Source organism: Metopolophium dirhodum, chromosome 1 (assembly GCF_019925205.1).
Source record: "Metopolophium dirhodum isolate CAU chromosome 1, ASM1992520v1, whole genome shotgun sequence".
Taxonomy (NCBI): Eukaryota; Metazoa; Arthropoda; class Insecta; order Hemiptera; family Aphididae; genus Metopolophium; species Metopolophium dirhodum.
This window is the reverse complement of record NC_083560.1, coordinates 124,026,324-124,047,503: the sequence shown is the minus strand read 5'-3', so window position 1 is coordinate 124,047,503 and position 21,180 is coordinate 124,026,324. Positions and strand designations below refer to the sequence as shown.

At 28.9% G+C, this 21,180-nt stretch overlaps 2 protein-coding genes across 3 annotated transcripts in view; one reads left to right on the top strand and one right to left on the bottom strand.

Moving 5' to 3' along the window:
* Positions 1–21,180, top strand: part of LOC132933963 (tyrosine-protein kinase receptor-like) — a 418,129-nt gene that overhangs the window by 115,802 nt on the left and 281,147 nt on the right. The window lies entirely within an intron of this gene.
* LOC132936501 (uncharacterized) lies at positions 593–7,554 on the bottom strand. Its single transcript, XM_061003237.1, has 5 exons — positions 6,144–7,554; positions 5,833–5,925; positions 1,714–4,671; positions 1,538–1,642; positions 593–1,465 (listed from the first exon to the last, which is right to left on the bottom strand). Exons 1-5 carry the CDS (start codon positions 6,499–6,501, stop codon positions 972–974), a joined length of 4,008 nt encoding a protein of 1,335 aa, XP_060859220.1. The 5' UTR covers positions 6,502–7,554; the 3' UTR covers positions 593–971.

The window sequence follows — 21,180 nt, the reverse complement described above, 5'->3', positions numbered from 1 at the left end:
ATCTTTAATGTAGCTCGAGATAAACAAAAACCGTGTGAATTCGCCATACTCAGTTATATTGCATATATTATCTATCGATGATTCTAAATGACTTTATAAATTTAAATAAAAAACAATTTTAACTGTGCACATTAGACTGGTTTTGTTGGCGAGATATTTATTTTTGCTTATATTTCGAATTTTGTTAGCTATGTTTAAAATATTTGTATTAGAGCAGATTATTTTACATATTTATAAATATATTTAATCAAGTCAAATTATTTATGTACATTTGATAACAATATAGCTAATATTTGTTATTTGTCAATGAATTTAAGATATTTTCATGCAAATTTGACAAAATTATTGTTGATTATAGATGTTTTTATTAAAATAATTATGATATTTTTACATATTTTTAATGAATTTATGAAATTTAAGTACCCGTGTTTTCATTAATATTATTTTTACTATCGAATCATACTATAAAACTTATATTCAATTAACTCAGGCTGTTTTATTTTTAACAAATCTATAGCTGTAACTATGAACAAGACACATCTCAGCATTCCATGGTGAGTTAATGTTGATACAAACACCAACATTTAGCATTAAATAATATGAAGCCATGATAGTATACTTATATTGTTCTAGCATACATGTACCTTTACAATGTATGTTCAGATGTAAAGAATTATACATGCGAGAAAAGGAAATAATATATCAAAAATAATAAAAAGATTTGAATTATGATAAGTGACTTTATTACAAAAAAAAAACAATTTAATATATATATAGAGATATTTTACAAAATAAAAAACAAAACACAATAATATCTACACAGCTATTTTACAAAAATAATAAACTAATTAATATCTACAGAGATATTTCACAAAATAAAAATTAAATTAACCTAAACATTTATAAAATTAAATATAATTTACAAATATATATGTATGTTTATAGTTTTTTTTTTTTTTTTTTAAATACAATTAACAATCGAGTTTAAAATGTCCATGAGCGTAGGTATGTATTCTATCGGTCTTTGCTATCCGCTTATCATCTTGTCGGTTGAAGCATAATTTTTTGGATTTGATTGTTCGTATCTTATGGTTGAATGATCTGATGGATACATTTTCCCTAGTATACAGTTTAGAGTTCTCTTTTTCGTCATCGGCGAAAAGGCAATCGAAATGATCATTGAAAGTCATGTGATTTTTAACTACGTGCCCTCGTACGCCTTTTGCCTTAATTTTCTCCTTGTCGTTCAAAATGTAAGCGTATGACTTTGCTCGAAGCGCGATAAACTGGGTAATTAGCTGTCCCTTTCCCTCATCGGAGAACAATCCTGGAATTTTCTTTCGTTCGGAAATGTAGCATGGATGGTCTATCGGTAAATCTGAAGTATCCATCCGGTCAAGTAAGTTTGAATTGCACTTCAAATCTTTGTAAAAATCGTCAGTCTTAATGTGATATATCAGTGAATCTAGAAATAAATTAATAAAAAAAATAAATATAATGTTTGTAATAGAAAAATTGAATAATAATAATAATTTACCTGTATCTGTATACATGAGGTTGATATTATCACCATAATGCGCCTTCATTACATTAAAATGGTAATCGTACATCATGGTTTTACTGATATCTAATACTGCGAAACCTATACAAATAATTAAAAATTATAAATACTAAAATATGACATTTTTTTATGCAAGTAAAATAAATTGTTACCTATATATATTGGCTTGTTAAACATGATAATTTTGTTTTCCAATGAGACAGCAGCAAGATTTTCACTGTATGTCGTACAATGTTTAAATGTTTGCTTGTTGATTAGTTTTTGTAATCTTTGTGGACATGAAACTAGTTCCATCTTAAAACGTTTCCGTAAAGATTCCATAGTTTTCCCAAAAACTGCATTGTTTAAGAGTTTGAAGAAATCCTTTTCAAATTCATTCTTTGCGTTCTTCCTCATTTCGGTATTTAATTTAATGTATTTTGCAAGCCAATCCGATTGTTTGAACTCTAAAACTCTGTGTACTTTTTCTACAATTAAACCATTTGCTATGGCTTGCTGCAGGTTTCGATAATGGATTACGTAATTTTTTTTTGAATGAAGTGTCGCCATAAGTTTTTTCACTTTTGAACCAGGAGGAATTTTGTTCTCAGGTAAAAATGGAAGATCGTTGTGTAAGTCATGGAGTTCATTAGGGTATGATATGTCTACCTCATACACTCTGCCTATATCTGACGTCGGCGTCAAAGCATCTAATCCATCTAACTTAGGCTCCACCCATTTAAAGTCACCGTATGGCATGTGCTGTGACATTGCCCACCCGTACAAATTGTTACAATCTTGGTAAACTATCCACGATTTTGACTTTGTTGGGTCATAATCTTGGGTTTTTTCATTATTAGCTTTAGCGTACCTCATACTTGCTTGTGTGAGGCCGCCGCGGATTGAATTTTCGAAAAATAAGTGAGTGTCAAAATCAGAGAGTAATTCTAGTTTGACTTTGGTATATTTCAACATACAGTCAAAACTAAAACCTGGAGCTGTAAAGTAGTAAACAGGGTCTAAATTGTATGTAGAAATGCACATGTCTCTGAAATTTTCAAACACGTCAGCCAACAGCAGCACGTCAATTTTTAGATACAAATCGCTATATTCTCCTAGGGTTTTGCATTTGAAATGGTTCCATACTGTGACTGCGTGTTCGTATTCCTCATCGTCTATATGTTCTTCCGTTAATGTGCTATAAAAATCTTCTTTCCGAGGCAAAATCGTTTCTTCTAACTTGTCCCAACTATCGGTAAACTCGTAAGGGTATACACCCTTACGTGTGACGAGATTCATATCTCCGGGTGCGAATGCTTTTGCGGTTTCTCTGAACTTCTTGAACCCTGGTGTTAATAAATTTTCTGCGAGTGTTGATAACTTTGATGCCATGAATCGACAAGAGTCTATGAATCGAATTGAAAAGTTGTTGGTAACGTGTTTTGAAAATGAAATGTATTTTTCTTCACTGTTTGGAATTACTGAGATTGATTTAGTGTCATTTCCGAGTTCGGTTACGATGAAATGTGCATCGTAATTAGACAAATTGTGTAGAAAGCACGGTATAAAGTTAGGTTTTTGGAGTTTCAGGTTGCAAGTATTGCATAAAGTTTGCCTAAATGTCCCTGATAGATGGCAGTGATCTGCCACCTTTTGGTTTTTGATAGAAAAATTACATTCACATAGATTGCATGTACTTTTCGAGACATGTGCTATTTGCTCTTTTTCTGTCATTATGATGGGTTTATTTGTTTTAAGTAAATCTTGAACTCTTCTCGCGATCTCTGTTACTTCATTAACGAAACGCTTGGCTACATCCTGATGTGACTCGCTTCCACGATAAATAATAGGTGATGTTGGTATGTCATATTTCTCAAGCAACTCAATGGGGACGTTTTCTGAAGCCTTTACGAAAACTCCATAGCTCATTGGCTCGTGCTTTTGAAAAGCTGCTGTTTTTTTGCCTTTTTTTTCTTCGCATTTAACAAGGAGTGCCTCGAAATCGGCATATATCGCGAACGGATGTCTTTCAGTGTTACTCCACCCATCGAACTCTAACAATGTACCGGGCTCAGGCATCTTAGGCAGAATTGGCTTATGTGCTCCACATATCAACTTGTGTTGTTCAAGTCCCGCCTGACCTTTTAACTTATATTTTGTATGTATATTGTCAAAACTGGTAAAACATCGTTTGCAAAATACAACATTTTCGGCGTGTAATGTTTTTTGTGATCTCACAAGCCTCGAAAGGTTAGAAATGTAGGTGTAGTGGCTTTTATTACCATCAGTAATTAGTAAGAGATCAAAATGATATTTTTTTTCTTCATCCGCAACCTTAAGTGGATAAACAATATGTTTCTTATTCTTTTCTTTTTTTAATCCATAAACGTTGACTGATATTTTCGGATTATTTTTTTCAAATGTTTTTATTTCCCTCACAGGTGTTGGGAATGTTAAACCAGAAAAATTATATTTGTCCTCGAGCGATGTATAATTTTCAGCCACTTGATTTTTGGCATTACCCGAAACGTGTCTCGCTATGATTGCCCACTTGAAGCACTGTTGGTCTGAGTTTTGGGGATTGATAATTGCTTTTTTATTTTTTATGTCCTCTGGAAGTGTAATATAAGACGAACCACCCATAGGGAAATAACTATATACTCCTAACAGTAAACCATCTATTGATTGTAGTGTAAATCCACTTCCTTTAGAAGTATACATTTCTTCTTCAAGCAAAAGGTTGACAAAATCTTGATTAATTTTAGCTTCAATATCTGTATCTATAAACATTTCCTTAGCTGAGGTCTTAAATGCTCTATTCTCTGCTGAATTTTCTACGTTCGGGCGTTCATATGTTGCTTCTAATTTAAGATTATATTTAATTGGTTGTTTTGCTGATAGTGACTTGAGTAGTTCTATTAAGTCTTTTTTTGTTGATTCTAAAAATGTTCTGTAGTTGGTCAAGTTATCTGTATTTTTCACGTAATACCAATTGATTTTATTCGATAACGATGTGCCTGTCTTGATGAATCCTCGTGTCTTGACGATGCTCATGCGTGTCTTTTTAGCATTTGCTGCTTCATTCGAATTTTCCGTATGATATGGGCGCTTATGACCATTGCGAGATTGAACTGAAAAAAAAAAAATTTTACTATTGTATTGCTAAACATTATAGAAATGCATGTTACAGCTTGAAAATCTATAAAAAATTTTAATGAGATAGAAAAGATAAATTGTTGTTATAAATATAAACGTTTTTTAGTAAAAGTAGGTACCTGAAGAAAAATTAAGAATTTAAAAAAATTTTAGTGATGTGTTTATCGTATAGAAAATACGATTTTTAAAAATATGCATCAATAAAATGAGGTAGGTATCAAGCTCTAGTATTACACACATGTATATGTAATGTAGGTATATATATATATATATATATATATATTATATATGTAAAAGCAAAAACAAATATGATATAGAGCTCTCAGTTATAGTAATAATATACAACGTTCTTTTGTGTAGCATGAAACAATAGTAACAGTACGATGTATATACGCTAGCGTTCGTAATAATTTATTAAGATCTTTAGATAAATAGTATGCCTATTTATGTTTTTATTGGTATTATATTAAATATGTATAATATGTTTTTCATAGAAAAATAAGATATTCATATTGTATTGTTATATATGTATATTGTATAATATGGTCAAATATATTTATTAAAATTTCTGTTTATACTTAAAAATATATATAAAAATTAAAAATTATTTATATATGTTTTTAATAGCGTTACGACAATAATCGTATGGAAATATTTTCAATTAATATATTATTACATGAATTTATCAAAATTATTGAACAATTTTACGAACATTTTTAATGTATATATACATATTATGATCTTAACGGGTTTAACTATGATAATTATAGGATTTATCAGGAATGTATCTAAATTATTTTATGTTTTCCATGATTTTATACAACTTAGAATATTTTTTCCTATTTTTGTTAAGAAATTATGATGTTTCCGTATGTTTTTATATACTTTCACTAAGATGCTTATATTTTTACAGGTATTGTTTTATGCGATTTTGAAGAAAAAAAAACTAATAGCATTTTTTATTTTAAATATTTTGAAAGGTATAAATCAATATTTATTTTAATTCATCGATAAAGTAATATTTCTACATGAAGTGTTCTATTTTTTATAAAATAAGTACCTAATATATTAACTATAATTACCTAAGTAAGTTATATATATATATGTACATATAAAGTTATGAATAATATATTTACCATTATAATCGTAAATGTGTTCAGCTGGTGTAAAAAAATCTTGAATTTCTTGCTTGGTTATGGTTGGTTGTTGTTGAACTACAATATTTGAAGCTGAAAATAGTATTATTATTAATTAGATCCTTAAAAAAAATGATTCATTGAATAAATTACATTTCATTTAACACCTTTATTATTATATATTGCCTTTAGGTAGTATAATGTATATAATATCTTGTATTAAATAATTAAACATGATATACGTAGCCTTGATTATATATATATATGTATTTTTTATCTAATAAATCTGTAAATAGTTAAAAAATACTTACGGTGTTTATCCTTGGTATGTCTGATGAGGTTATCTTTTCGCGTGAATATTTCTGAGCATATATTGCATGAAATCTTTTTGGAAACATCATGTGACTTGGCATGTCTGTGTAAACTACTGATTCGAGTAAAGGTTTTACCACATATACTACAGGGGAACATGATTACGTCTGATGAAAACTGAAGAACACTAGTCGAACTCGCGAAACAAGACTTTACCTTCAACGAATAGATGGGTAATGAATTATAGAAAAATATATTGTACTTTAAATAACAGTGTGAAATAGTTTTATCTAAGCGAATATTAACGTATGCGCTAATATCGGAACTAGTGGTGAAAAAATGAACTATGGTGTTCATTAAAGTAAAATAAATAATTTGATTTTTATAAAACTTGTAAAATATTTGTATACACTTTAAAAACACATAAGAACTCTGAAATAACACGACTTGACACTTGAACGTCTTGAACTGTAGTTAACAGACTGATTTAATTTTGCTCTGTGTGCACTACTTTCTGCCTGAAATTCATCGACAATACTCGGACGTGTCACTACAGGCTTGTACAGGTCTGTAGTCGGATGATATTGTTAGGGCGTGAGGACGGGTGGCGGGGTGTAAAATATAATTTAGGATGGTACTCTGTTGGATTGGAATGTTTCAATATTTATAATTGTGACTATGTGTGAGTTTCCGTGTGTGTGTGTGTGTGTGTGTGTGTGTGATATATTCCGATGTATAACGTATGCTTTAGCGAGTCATTTTTTCCGAATGTGATTATAATCTGAAAATTGTAGGTATAATATTTTTGGATATTATGTATGATGATCTCATATTATATGAGTATGTTTGTTCGTATGTATGTATGTATATGTATGTATGTATGTATGTATGTATGTATGTATGTATGTATGTATGTATGTATGTATGTATGTATGTATGTGTGTTGTATGTATGTATGTGTGTGTATGTATAGGTATGTATGTGTGTTGTGTGTATGTATGTGTATGTATGATACAAATGTAGGTACATCAGAATATTTTATATATATATTTTTTTTTTAAAGGGGCTGTCTTGTATTTGAAGGGGAAGGGGTAAAATATATGTCGGATAAGTGTTCGATATAGTCGATACAAATGTACATCAGAATATTATACATACTTTTTTTTTAAGGGGAGGTAATGTATTTGAAGGGGAAGGGGTAAAATATAATATGTCAGACAAGTGTTCGATATAGTCGATACAAATGTACATCAGAATATTATACATACTTTTTTTAAGGGGAGGTAATGTATTTGAAGGGGAAGGGGTAAAATATATGTCGGTCACGTGTCGGATCGGGTGGTATGTGACGAGTGTATGTGTGTTGCGGGTTGCCTATATCGAGTAATTAATACAAGTTTGGGAGGTGCGTGTACTTCGAATTGCCTATACAGAGGTGCCTATGCTTTTACATGTAAAATTTAAGGGGGAGGTGCTCCAGAACCTACATAAATATACTACTGTTGCGCGTACAATATGTATTAAGGTATAATATCCACCATAACACCATAATACTATACACATCATATAGCGCATAGGTAGGTACCCAAATAAATATTAAATTACATTTAATGGAAAACAAATTGTTATGTATACCCATATTGAATTTATTTATCACACGATTCGCTTGTTGTAAACGTCATAAATTGTGGAAAAATGTCTCAGCATCTCTTTTTTTAATGCCCACTGTGTATCGGTATTCGGTAAGTATCTACATGAATATACATAATTGTATTTCGTGAACCGTAAACTATACATGTTCGAATAAATTGCTTGAATTGCGCAGTAAATAATATATCAACGCACTGCACATTTTTATGTAAATATATACGTTTTATACTCTGAATAGTATTAGGATACTATTGGTTTTACGTGTCTGCAGAATATTAGAATTTTAGTTGTGTACGTCCGTCCGTACCAAATTACGTAACCATGGTTACCTATACCTATAATATATATTATATATTATATACCGATGTTGGTTTTATAAAAAATGTAAAATTTCACTCTGTTTTTCCGTGAATAGTTCCGTCGTTGATATTGAAATATTTATAATATTTTGCGCGTACAACTCACAAAACTATTATTTCGTGCATTTACTGTGCAATAGTTTTGTATACAATAATGCCAATAACTATTATCGAAAATTATTATTATTGTTGTTTGCCAGCGGCTTAAATGCGTATAGCGTAGGTACATTTAAAGTTTAAACATTTTCAATTCCATTCGTATTATTGTTATGTTTGGAATTAACTATAAGTCATATATTATTAGGTATGTGAAGTGTAGTTATACCTACCTATAATAAATTTTACCGTAACTCAGGTCCAAGGGTGATCGATATAGTTGAATTTCACACCTATCCCTTAAGACCCTAACCAGAGACTGCTAATCAATGCTGTTGCGCAGCGTTAACGAAATCTTGACCGTTTTTGTGTAAACCGAGCTATATGTAGTTAGTGAACTCGGAACCGTTTGCCGATTATGTGCCGTATCATTGCTTCCAAAATATATAATATAAAGACACACACCTACCCACCCATTTACGTAAAAGTTATCTTGTTGCCTTGTCCCTTGTTTTAACCCGCGGCAACATAGCTGGCCATTGGGTGAAGGTTATTTCCACTGCGTCGCACACAGGCCACTTGAAAATTATTATTAAGAACGAGAAGAGCACATCATGTTGATAACTATTATTATTTCTATATAGTTCGCAAATTATGGTATATACCTAATAAAATTATATAATAACATTGGAAGCTTCTTTTCTCTTTTCATTAGAAAAAAAAATAATAATATAATGTACCTAATATAATAATAATAATTTACTCCAGTTCTGTGACCGGCCGTCGCGGCGAATAACCGTTGCCCGTGGTTACCGAAACACGACCGTTGTTTATTATTATTATTATTTTATAAAACATATTATTATGATGATTATTATTATAATAATTTGATGATGTTTTTCAGTATAGACGATAGTTATGATGATATTCCCATAGAGAAGAGTCGGGCTATTATATTAATATATTGTCTTCGATATATTATATCGCGTCGTACTGTCATTGACATCCAATTAATTAAATCTCGTGTTGTTATTTCATGCGTCCGTATTATTGTATACTGCACGGTATAATAGTACCTACCTCCATAATATATTACATAACATAATATTATTATATTATTGTGTTTCACACCACTTGCAGCCGTATTGTATTATTATCAGGTGTCGTTGGTTCGCCGTTCTTTTTAGCACAGTGCCAATAACATTTGTGAACGTATCGCATTTAATCGGTCCACGGGACATTGACAGCAATAATAACGAGAACAATAATAATAATAATAATAAAAAAAAATAAAAAATATTTTTGTACCGACGGTTTTTGTAAATTTGTAATATCGCAATATTAGTACTTACCCAGTGCTCCACCTACATACTGCGGTTATAAATAGACTCTCATAAATTACGCGCACCGATACAACAACCAGGGTGCTGGTATAACAATAATCGCGATCGCCGTGCACAGCCCGCCTTTCCACATTATAATTATTATTAGTATTATTTATATACGTAGGTATAATATGCATGATTACTTGGGCGTGTGGTTTATTTATAATTTATGTTGCTCGCATTACAGGCTACAGCTGATTTACCGTGTAATGGACTACCGCGGTACACGCGGTAATACAAATTGTAATCCCCGCGAACCCATTACACCGGTGCAGTAATCACGCAATGTTTATAGCGATTGGTGGAGGGGGGGGGGTGGTCTGTAAGACAGTCACAAGTCGCAGGGTAAGTCGCCGTCAAACGGGCTGGCTTGTAATAATATAATAATATAATATTATCTCAACTCGCGGCGGTGACATTAAAATTCAAAACGAGCGCAATCTCGTTATTATCATCATCGTCATCGGAGGTATAATATTATATAGGTACCTACCTTACATTATATACCTACCGTAAAGACAGTAGGACTCGAATATCCGTTTTCGTATTCTATCTCGCTTCCGAGCGAATAATAATATCATTGTTTTAGAAGTATTGCAAAGGTACTGTACAGTATTTCCATCGTAAAAAACGATTGGCATTTTCTCGTGGACGCATTATTGTGCCGTACGAATTACATTATCGCAATATAGGTCCTATACCAAAGCATTTGTTTCATTTCCATTTAGATAAATTTTGCTACTAAATAGCTATTATAGCTATAAATCAGGTATACAGATTAAAATATTTAGCGATAAGTGAAAATCACAAAAATCAAACATGGTACCAACTTAAAATCAATATTATATTTAGAACGAGGATTTTTATGCAGTAAAAAGTATCAAAATTTGCTATACAATATAAAACCGTGAAAATATGCTAGTAAAAAATTCTTAATTGATAAAAAAATGCATATTATGTTTTTTCTTTTATAATCATTATTACTAGTTTATTATACATCTTTTATGTATTAAAATATTTTTTTATAAGGAAGTATAATCTACTTAATGAACGTACACAATGAATGATTAACAAACGACACAATTATTATTTATTAGTCATAAAATTTCTGAAAAATGTAATGTATTTTTGAATTCTATATTTTATTTGTTATTAAAATTAATAATCATATTAATTATGCCCATATGCATTTCCAGTTGTATAGTGCCTATAAATTTAGTTTTGAATTTCCTACTTGACGAATTTTTATTTTATACTTTTTTATAATTTATAACGTATCCACGTAGTCTTGAGTCATCGACCAGTATTACCCTACATAATGTATTAAACTTAAAAATATAATAATTTTGAAAAATAAATAAATATTACCTTTATTTTCGTTTAAAAAACAGGGAACGGGAGGGAACTGTTTATCACAATACTGTCACCTTGTCCCGTAACGTTTATCCACCAACAAATCTTATGTTATACATAGGTGGAAGACCTATAACCACCATGGAAAGCTGTCCTTCGGCCTCCAGAATCGCCCTAAATAAATATTACCTAAACAACGGAAAAAACCCTAAATTTTAAAAATAGTTGGCGTGTTGAATAGAAAATAAATTTAATTCACTCAGGAGGAGTAACTAAGATTTAAGTTAAAAGTAACACCACAAGTCCACAACAATCTTCGATTTTCTATATAAAATGTATTTATTTTTATAAAAGCGTCACAGTGTAGTTATTATCGAGTTGAATAGATGATTCTAATTTGAGTTAAAGAAGAACACGAAATTAATTGTTATGATGACGAAAAGTTTTCATTTTCAATGTAAAAAGACTTAGACACATCTCGTAATGCATTTCATGATTGTACTAGAGAAAAGTTGTCATGAGAAATGAACGTAAATAATAAATTAAAATATAAAGAGGAAGAACTAACAAAAATGTTTCTTGTGAAAAGCGTAATCACCGATGTTTCGTCTGACATGGCAGAAACAATCTATCAAGTTATAATAATCACTCCCCTCTTCCTCTTAAACCATTATTATCTTTTGGTAGTACCATTGAACATTATAGCTCCTAAAAATTATTTTTCTCGTCTATCGTAGCTCAAAATAATAAAAATATAAATAAAAAAGTAAAGTGGAAAATTAATAATAACTTGTGTCAGCGCCATAAAAAAAATACTGTATAGGTATTTTCTTTACACAAAGTAATTCACCAGTCATGCTAAACCCTTACATTTTTTAATAATGCATTTATTTTAATTCTGACTTTTTAGTAAAGGTACTCAAAAACCATAGTCTCAGATAGGTACTTAGCGCTTACTTAGTTATACCATATAAGAAGAGACTGTGGTGGTACAAACTTTTATTTTTTTTTTCTACTGAGAACCACTATTTTTTCCCTATAATTTATTATTTTTAAATATTGATGTATCTAAACCAAAATTCAGACATTGACTGTACCAATAATCCTAAATAATGGTCTTATATAAATTTTAAAATAGTTAAAATATAACTATGACTAACTTCTAATACTCGTTATTTGCAGACAACTTTTACAAATTATAAAATGGTAATTTATTTAGCATTTAATATTATAATTTTCAAATCATCATAGCACCCATATATTTAAATCTATCATAATTTATCCTATTATATACAAATTTACATAATTCAGAAAATACTGGAATTAATTTTGAATTGAAAGAAAAAATTAATATATCTATACTAAAATAAAAATACAGGATAACTAATAGCGACGGGCCATATTATGGAATATGTTGGGTAGTTAAATATATATACATACGCTTTAGGCATATATTTATATTATATACGCACTCCTTTTACACACATGCAACACATGCAATATTCAACACCTCTCCGATCAGACGTTTAGTAAAGACAACACAATCAATTATTATCAGCGGCGCCCAGATGACATCGTTGTAACTCATATTATAATATTATACTGTAAGACCCCTTCAAAAATCCTACGATCAAAACTTCGGTAAAAACAACACAGTAAATATTACCAGCGGCACCTTTGTCACACCGCAGAAAATAAAATAAAATCATAAGCACATCATAATACGTTATTATTACATGATGCATATCAAAAGAAGGGATCACACAAAAATCACTCTAAATAAGGATCGTACAGAATCGACTTTTTGTACTGTATTTTATATAAGAGGGATCCGATGCACAACGTCCACGCCAGAAAGCACTTCGATAATATTTTTGCAATTCAAAGCAAATGCATTCATATATGTATGTTTATTTATTATTGAGTTATACCATCATTCGGTATGACTATATTATTATAACTAATTATCTCGTATTACCGAACAAAACTCGCTTTGTTAATATTATTCATTGACATATTATCTATTCACCTTTTACAATTTAAAGTTCTGTGACTATCATCGTATTATAGTGAAGTTATAGCATCATTATATAGTTATATTATTATCATTAGTTTATAACCATAGTTATTTATTTAGAATAATATAAGTACCTAGTACCTATATATAACAAGTGCTCATTGACCATACTTAAATTGCATTCGGTTAGTCATTGATTACATACGAATGCTACGGATGCAGGGATTTCTAAGAGCTGTATTAAGTTTTACAATACAATCATAAGTGTACGTCAACGTAGATTTATATCGTTATCATTAAATCATAATCATTATTATCTATTTTGGATACAAGTATAATATTACGAGTTTATCAACTTAAATTACATTCGGTTGGTCATCAACTATGTACGATTCCTACGGATGTAGGGATATTTAAAAAGTTTACGAGTTACTATAATAGTCAAGTCCCAAACCATAGACAACAAATTCATTAAATTGGTGTTCTAACTCAGGAGAAAAATATTCCTTAATATACTGAGTGTTAAATATACAAATCAAAACACGTATTATTTAGGCCGCAGTGATTTTGATCATCGAACTCAACCCGGTATTCACGAAAAATCCAGTAATTTTTACTTTTAATTTCCCATTTTTTCTTTTTGTACTTTTATTCTACTACAAAAAATATCTGTTGTACAATGTGGTTCTTGTTAAAACAAAAGTTTGCATCAGCTTTGGCACGAGACACTCCTTAAAAGGCATAAATTATGTAATTATTAAAAAATATGATGTTCAGGTTACATAAATATTCCAAATATCTAAATTTGAATAAAAAAATGCTGCTAAATTTATTTAAATATTGATATGATAATATACCTATTAGGTATTTTTGTATAATAGGTATTAGGTATATCTATATAATAAATTAGTCTTCACATATACTAAATATTTTTACGAGATAATGTTGTCTGGTGTTTTACTTTAATATTAAGACTGGGAAAAATATATGATACGACTTTCGACTTTACTATTGCAGTATGAAACAAATATTATAAATATGTAGAACGTAAAATGAGATATTATTTAATATTTATTGAATAGAATGTGTATATAAAACGTACATGTATAGCATGTATATATTATTGTAATAAACTATTGAGTAATTAAAATAAATAATCGTATAGTTATTATTATGATAGAGTATTGAGAATTATAAGTTAAAGTTTGTACAAACGTAAATTCAACATGAAAACAATACTATAAGAAATAGCGTGTTTGAATTGATCAACAGTAGTTATAGTGTTATTTAAGTTTTGGATAAGAATTTGTAGAAATGATTTTTTTTCTAGTGTAATAATAATATTATGCTGATATCGCCAACATAGCTTGAACAAAAACTTTTTTTTAAAATTAAATTGATCCTTGTCTTTTCAAAATAAATTTCTAGAGTTCAGCCAATCTCTTCAACATAAACCGTTTCCAAACCTCCCAATCCAAATGTCTCCGTCAAATCATTAAAGCCTCATATTATACGTAACTACACACCCCACAATAACCTCTCTATTCCCCCAAAATGTAGCCAACACTCTTTATAAAAGATTTCATTCCCGTAATCCCGTCAACAAAGCCATCGCAGTCCACTCGTAACTGATTTATTAGCCCACAACATCCACGGTGACCCTGTAAGGCGCTTAAAACGCAAAAGGTGCCGTGACCTGGATGAGCCGACCTACCCACGCGCAAGTGCCTTCAGCATATCGTGTAGAACTTTCACATATTATCGTAAATAATAGTTAAAACAAAAAATTAAACAGAGGGGAAATAAAACTATTTACCTATGATAAAACAATATTACCTATGTTAGTGTTGATTTTCCATTTTATTTAGAGTAAAACATTGAAGAAAATATTCTAATCAAGTTTTTATACCTACGTATCAAATAATATAATACCTAACACACGAGACATATTAACATTCCGAGAAATAATCAAACATTATAATATTATTATGCCTAATAATGTTATTAATACATAATTTATAATAAGTAAGAATAAAGATACTGTTATTGAGTTATAATTAGTGTCAGAAGTGCACTACTTGCCTTCAAACGCGTAGACCATTAAAATGTCAAGCGTATCGTTCATTAAATTGGCTGCGCTTCTAAACGATTGACATGCAATGGGCTTGCCACAATTTCGCAGAGGAAATCGGGTAACAGGTGACTGGAAATATTGGGTGTGACTCGAATTCAGGGAAGTTATAAAAGGGGTTTATGGCCGGAAACTATGTTGTTTACAAATTACACCAAATTGTGTATCGGTGAATGTGTCAATTATTATTTAAAGCCGCGACCCATCTGACAGTAAGTATATACTAACATCATTATTATATGTTAGTTATAAAATTAGGTATGTGGTAGCCGGTAGGTAGGTATTCAGCTTGCGAATTAATGCAATTTGATAATGTTTTATTGCTTAGAATACAACTGTCGACTTTCATACTATAGTGTCATACCAGTTGGTACGCATCTCACTGATTTGTAATTATTTGTAAACCATAAAAAATCAATTGCCTTTGATCAAACTTTCGAGTTAGAAAAAAATCAAAATTGTATGCATGACAGTTTTTTTTTTATATTAATTAATTGTAATATTTATGACATACTATTACGTAGTTATCTACTACTTATTTTATTTTGATCATTGACGTAATCCAAATGCAAAGTTAATTTTTTTGTTTACATACAGAAAAAAACGATATTTTTTTATTTTAATGAATTTAATAATGATTATTATCCGTTCAAACAAAGATAATATTATTATAATAATTATAACTGCTAACCAATGTATTGTAAATATATTGACATAAGTATAAATTTAAAAATTGGGTGTAAAAATAAGTTTTTTCAATATATTAATTCTATAAAAATTGTTTAAAAGCCTGGGATGTTCTAAAATTATTATTACTTTATTCTTCTGGTGCATTGTTTGGCATACTGGCATACGTAATGTTATCCGTTTATTCACTCAACGCTATCTCGATTACACAGTGTCACGACAAATTTCTTAGGTATTGAACGTAGGTACCAAGTACCAATGAATAGCACATTTTAAGGATCATTATTTCAATGCTCGGAAAATGCTTTCGTTACATTTCTTGCATATCTACCTATACTTGTATGCATTAATCATAATGTTTCTCAGTTTATAATTATAAATTAAGCTAATTTCATTTCACGTTATAGTAAAATTACGTAAGACGGAGAAAACAATTGCCAGTCTTACGTCCTCTTAAAATGTTTTTATTATACATTATTTTAATATGTAGTACTACTAAAAGTTTAAAAATACAATAATGATAATAGTGTTGGTTAGAACATCATGTGTTTTACAACCATGATATTACAATAAGTTGTTTATTAAGTTATCACTTACTTCTATGATGAATTATGCATTTTAGGACTTATATGTTGTCGTTTCATCTTGCCCTAGAGACTGACGGAGGAACAATAAACTGTTTTTTTTTTTACATAAGTTAGTTTTAAATTTGAAACTACTACCAACTTAGGATATTTAAATGACAACCAATATTGGCACTTAGCAGAATACTATTGTAAAAATGTTGAGTAAAACATTAAATTATATTTAGTTTTATGTATTAACATGTTAAACTATATTAGAGGAAAATTCGACCACAAAAAATACCACAGATTAAGCCATGCTCCTTTACTCCTTCGACTTAATACTAAATGCTATTAAAAAATATCTAGGAAGTATTCTGCTTTCAGTTATGAAATTATAAATGTAGGTTACCATTCAAAAACTACAAGTTGGTAGTGATTTCACAAACAAACATACAATTTATCAAAATACAATTTTAGAATTAGATGTTAAAATATTTTACGGTATACCTTCCTTATGTTTTTAAAAAGTTAATATACTTTTTAAATTATGAATGTTTAAAGGTTCTTTTTAGAAACATTTTAAAATAATCACACAATGTATATACAATTTGAAATATTTTTTTTAGTTTATAGCACTCATTAATTTACCTAGATTCTAATTATTATTACTATAAAAGATATTTATTTTATTTTCATTAAAAAGTGTAGGTAATTGGTCAATAAACAATTTTCTTTCCATAAATTATTTTTAATCGCATTATTAACGAGCTCATTTAACTTAAAACGTAGTATATATTTTCGTTATTATTATACCATTCCAATTACATTTTTTTTTAAATTTAATAAATAAGAATCTTTAAAGTTTTGTCCCACCACAAGAATTTTACAAAATAGTTTGCAATTTTTGAATACTTTTCGCTATAAAAATGAGTTTATTTTTATCAAAATTATTATTAAAAATTAAACATATTATATTAAATTTAGCCTTGAAGTTCATAATGTGATGATTATTATGATTATTAATTTAAAATATAATTTTCAAGATGAAAATAAAAATAAATAATATGAGACATAGGTATCTATCTACAAATTTAGATAAAAAAGATACAAAACTGGAAAAATCTATTAAAGTTTAAAAATTAAAAATGTTTTCAAATGTTATCGAACTTGAAATTAGTCTAATTAGGTATTTTATAATTTAATCGTTTACAGAAAATAATAATTAAAGTACAATTATTTCGGTTACACAATTAATATTTTGTGAACTAAGAGTAAAATAATAAAAAAATATTTGATGAAGAAGCATTATAACTAATAATAATAAATGTTTGAATGTGCAATTGTCGATAAGATTTGAACTTAAAAACTTCAAAAGCACATACAAATTATACAAAATTATTTTTTTGAATTTCACTTAGAAAAATATATTAATGATTTCGTATTAATTTCTCAAGCCTCAGGTATTAAAATTGAAAATTGTATGCATTTTTAACTAAAATAATTTACACATTTTCATGATTTTCATGAATTTTATAGAAACCTGAACTTTGAAAGCTGCAATAGGTGTTAATATACACACAAAAAACACACGTTTAAAGTTATAAAACTAAAATATAATAGCTATAAACGTTCAACGTTCCGCTCAAAATCTAAGACAAAATCTCCGTGAAGAACATTACATCGCACTTAATATAATAATATTGTGATAATAGTAGCTAAGCTATGCTTATTATTAGCTTATACGGTACAGTTGGACGGATTCAGCTTTCACAGGTTCCTTTACCAAACGCACTCCACAAGGGATGCCATATAGAATTGAGTTCGGTATACTCAGTGCCGTAGCTAGAATTATTAGATGTGCAAATTTAATCTATGGGCCCATTATTTTCCATTAATATTTAATCTGAAGATATTCTAAATAAGCAATGGATAGCAGGTACAATATAACAACAAACTGCATTATCATTATTCTACTAATAACATTCAACATTTTGACATTTCATTATTTCAAATGAGTGTTTAATAAATAGTAATGTTCCACCACTGTATAAACAACATAGTAGAAGATATATAAAATAAAAACGTCAAGTTGATACTACATAAGATGGTACCTATATCGTGTGAGAAGTACTCACCATATTATTATGATATTTTTAAAAAATATTTTGTTATGAGCATAGCTACTTATATTATTTTAAGTATTAGCCCCCTTTAGGTGCCTTGGTGCAATGAACCACACGTACTATGGTTTCTACGGAACTAAGTACACGTCTTGTCAACCTAGTTTAACCACAACATCTTAGACCGTCATATTCAGTAGCTTGTTGTAATAATTTGTTTACGCAATATCCGATGATTTAACTTTTTTTTCATATTTGTAAAAATTTGAATTGTATGGGCCTCTGCAGGTGATCGGAAAAATAAACAAATTATCACGTCTTGGCCTCGTCCACCTGAAACTCGAAAAACAATAGTTTAGAACGATAATTATTATAATAAACGGAAATAGGGTCCAATTGTATAAAGCTAATCAATCTCAACTAAATTATCAACGCCGACCCACAAAACGCTATTATAATAACACGTCGGAGAAAACAAACAAAAAAAAAAAATGATTAGTCGAAAAGTAATTTACAGAAATAGAGACTCCATTATCAACTCGATATTATATTTTTTAAATTGTTCATTTAGTCGTTGGAATAATCTTTACTTATTGTTATCGACGACACATTGTTATTGTTATAATTATGCATGGCTTGCTTCAAACTCATATTTTTGATTAGATTTTAAATTATCGTAAATTTAAAATCGGCCAAAGAAACCCTAAAATATATATTTTTAAACACTTCTTTTATGGAGCATTAGACTGAAATATTAAAAAAGAACATATTCATTGCGTAGAAAGCTTTCTTAAAACTAATGACTGAAAAATAAAAATAAACATATTCAATTGTGTTGATATTACGAGGAAAAATAAGATTATTCATTTTGTGACTTCTATATTTTGGGAAAACGTATAGTATGATAAGGTGTTTTTCAACGGTATATATTCAAGTTACTTACTGTCGTGTATTGTCCGAACTTGAAACTTTAAAAAAAACGATAGGTAGACATAGGTAAACGTGACACGTTTACAATTTGAGTGCTATTTACATATAATTATTATGCTCTATGAACGTAGGTATTATAAAAGGAACATATATTATATAATATACATCAGAAAGTGTAATTTAACAACATAGTATATATCTATTAAATGTTCATTCATTCATTCACGGTATATTGAAAATGATATAGGTTATGACCGTGTTTTATACATGCGTATACCTTGGTTACCGTTAAAAATGTTATTATGGTTAATGTTATGTTATATAATTAAAAGTATCTTTTTCATTGCAGTTTCGACAAAAATATAAAAGTTCAAGCGTTCAACTGACAGCTTGTTTTTTTAAAAAAATTTATACCACATTAGTAATCCGCACAACTTATAAGAGCATTAAGAAATTAATTAATACATATGACGTAGATTCGTAATTTCTTGTTCTAATGATCCAAATCGAATAAAAATAATAAAAATGTAATATTTCTGGTTAATAATTATAATATACCTAAGTCATTACCGTAATGACAGCAAAAAGTAGGTACCTATTGGTCGAAACCAATAGCACCGAAGCTTTTCGCTTGCTGTATTATAATATTCAGTTAGCTTTCGGCATAGTATTTCTTAAAATTTTTCATTTCGATTTTCGTAATGTTTATTTTGTACTTTTTCGGAGACTTTAAAACAACTTTGTAGTAATATTTTCATATTTGATCACGTCAATAACTTTCTTGTATGTTTATAGATACAAATTATTTAAAAAGTGTTCTTTCCAATTTTTCTTTCTTTTAGCAAGTATTCTCCAAACATTATACGAGTTCACAAAGTTTAAATTGGGTCCTTCAAAAAATATTAAAACCTCAGTGGCATAGCAATAACAAGAACATACTTATATATATACCTATATTAAATACGTGTGTACAGACTGATTCATTTAACGTTCTACACTCCGTTTCTTAGTTTATTTTAGCGTTTTAGATTGGTTTATATCTGTGTTATATCATTTTAAGAATTAATTACTTATAAATTAGACTTCTTATTAAGTTTTCTATTAACACATTTCTTTACACACTTCAAAAACATCAAACAATTCGTAGCACATTTTTTGCTAGTTATTTGATATTAAGACAATAAAAAAAATCTTAATATTATATAATCGACAAAAATGTGAGATATTAAAAATAACGTATACTCACATCAACCATAAAATATATTAATAATGAAACAAAACAATTATGATAATTACATATTATCTGTGTTGTTAAGATAATGCAATTATAAAGCAAAATAATTTGTGTATGTTTCAATTGTAATATTTTACACACTCATATTTTGCATACGAATAAGAACATCGTATAAAAACATGGCAAGATAATGTTCATAACTTTAAGTTTGATAATAATATATCAATTATCTCCGATACAAAAGCTATCAGCTTAAGGTTGGTTTTGCTGAATTCAAGTTTACAATATTGCACATTGGTAAAAGAGAGAAAAAATATATAGTGCGTTGCAATCCTCATAATATTAAATATAAATACAATATCCCGCACTTAAGCTTATCAGTTAATAATATTATATTTAAATATTCAATTAATGTGAAGTAAAACAAAAAAAAAAACAAACATTCCCGTTGTAATTTATTTAATTTGTACTGCATCAAAATGGTTTTTTTTTTTACAACAAATGTTAG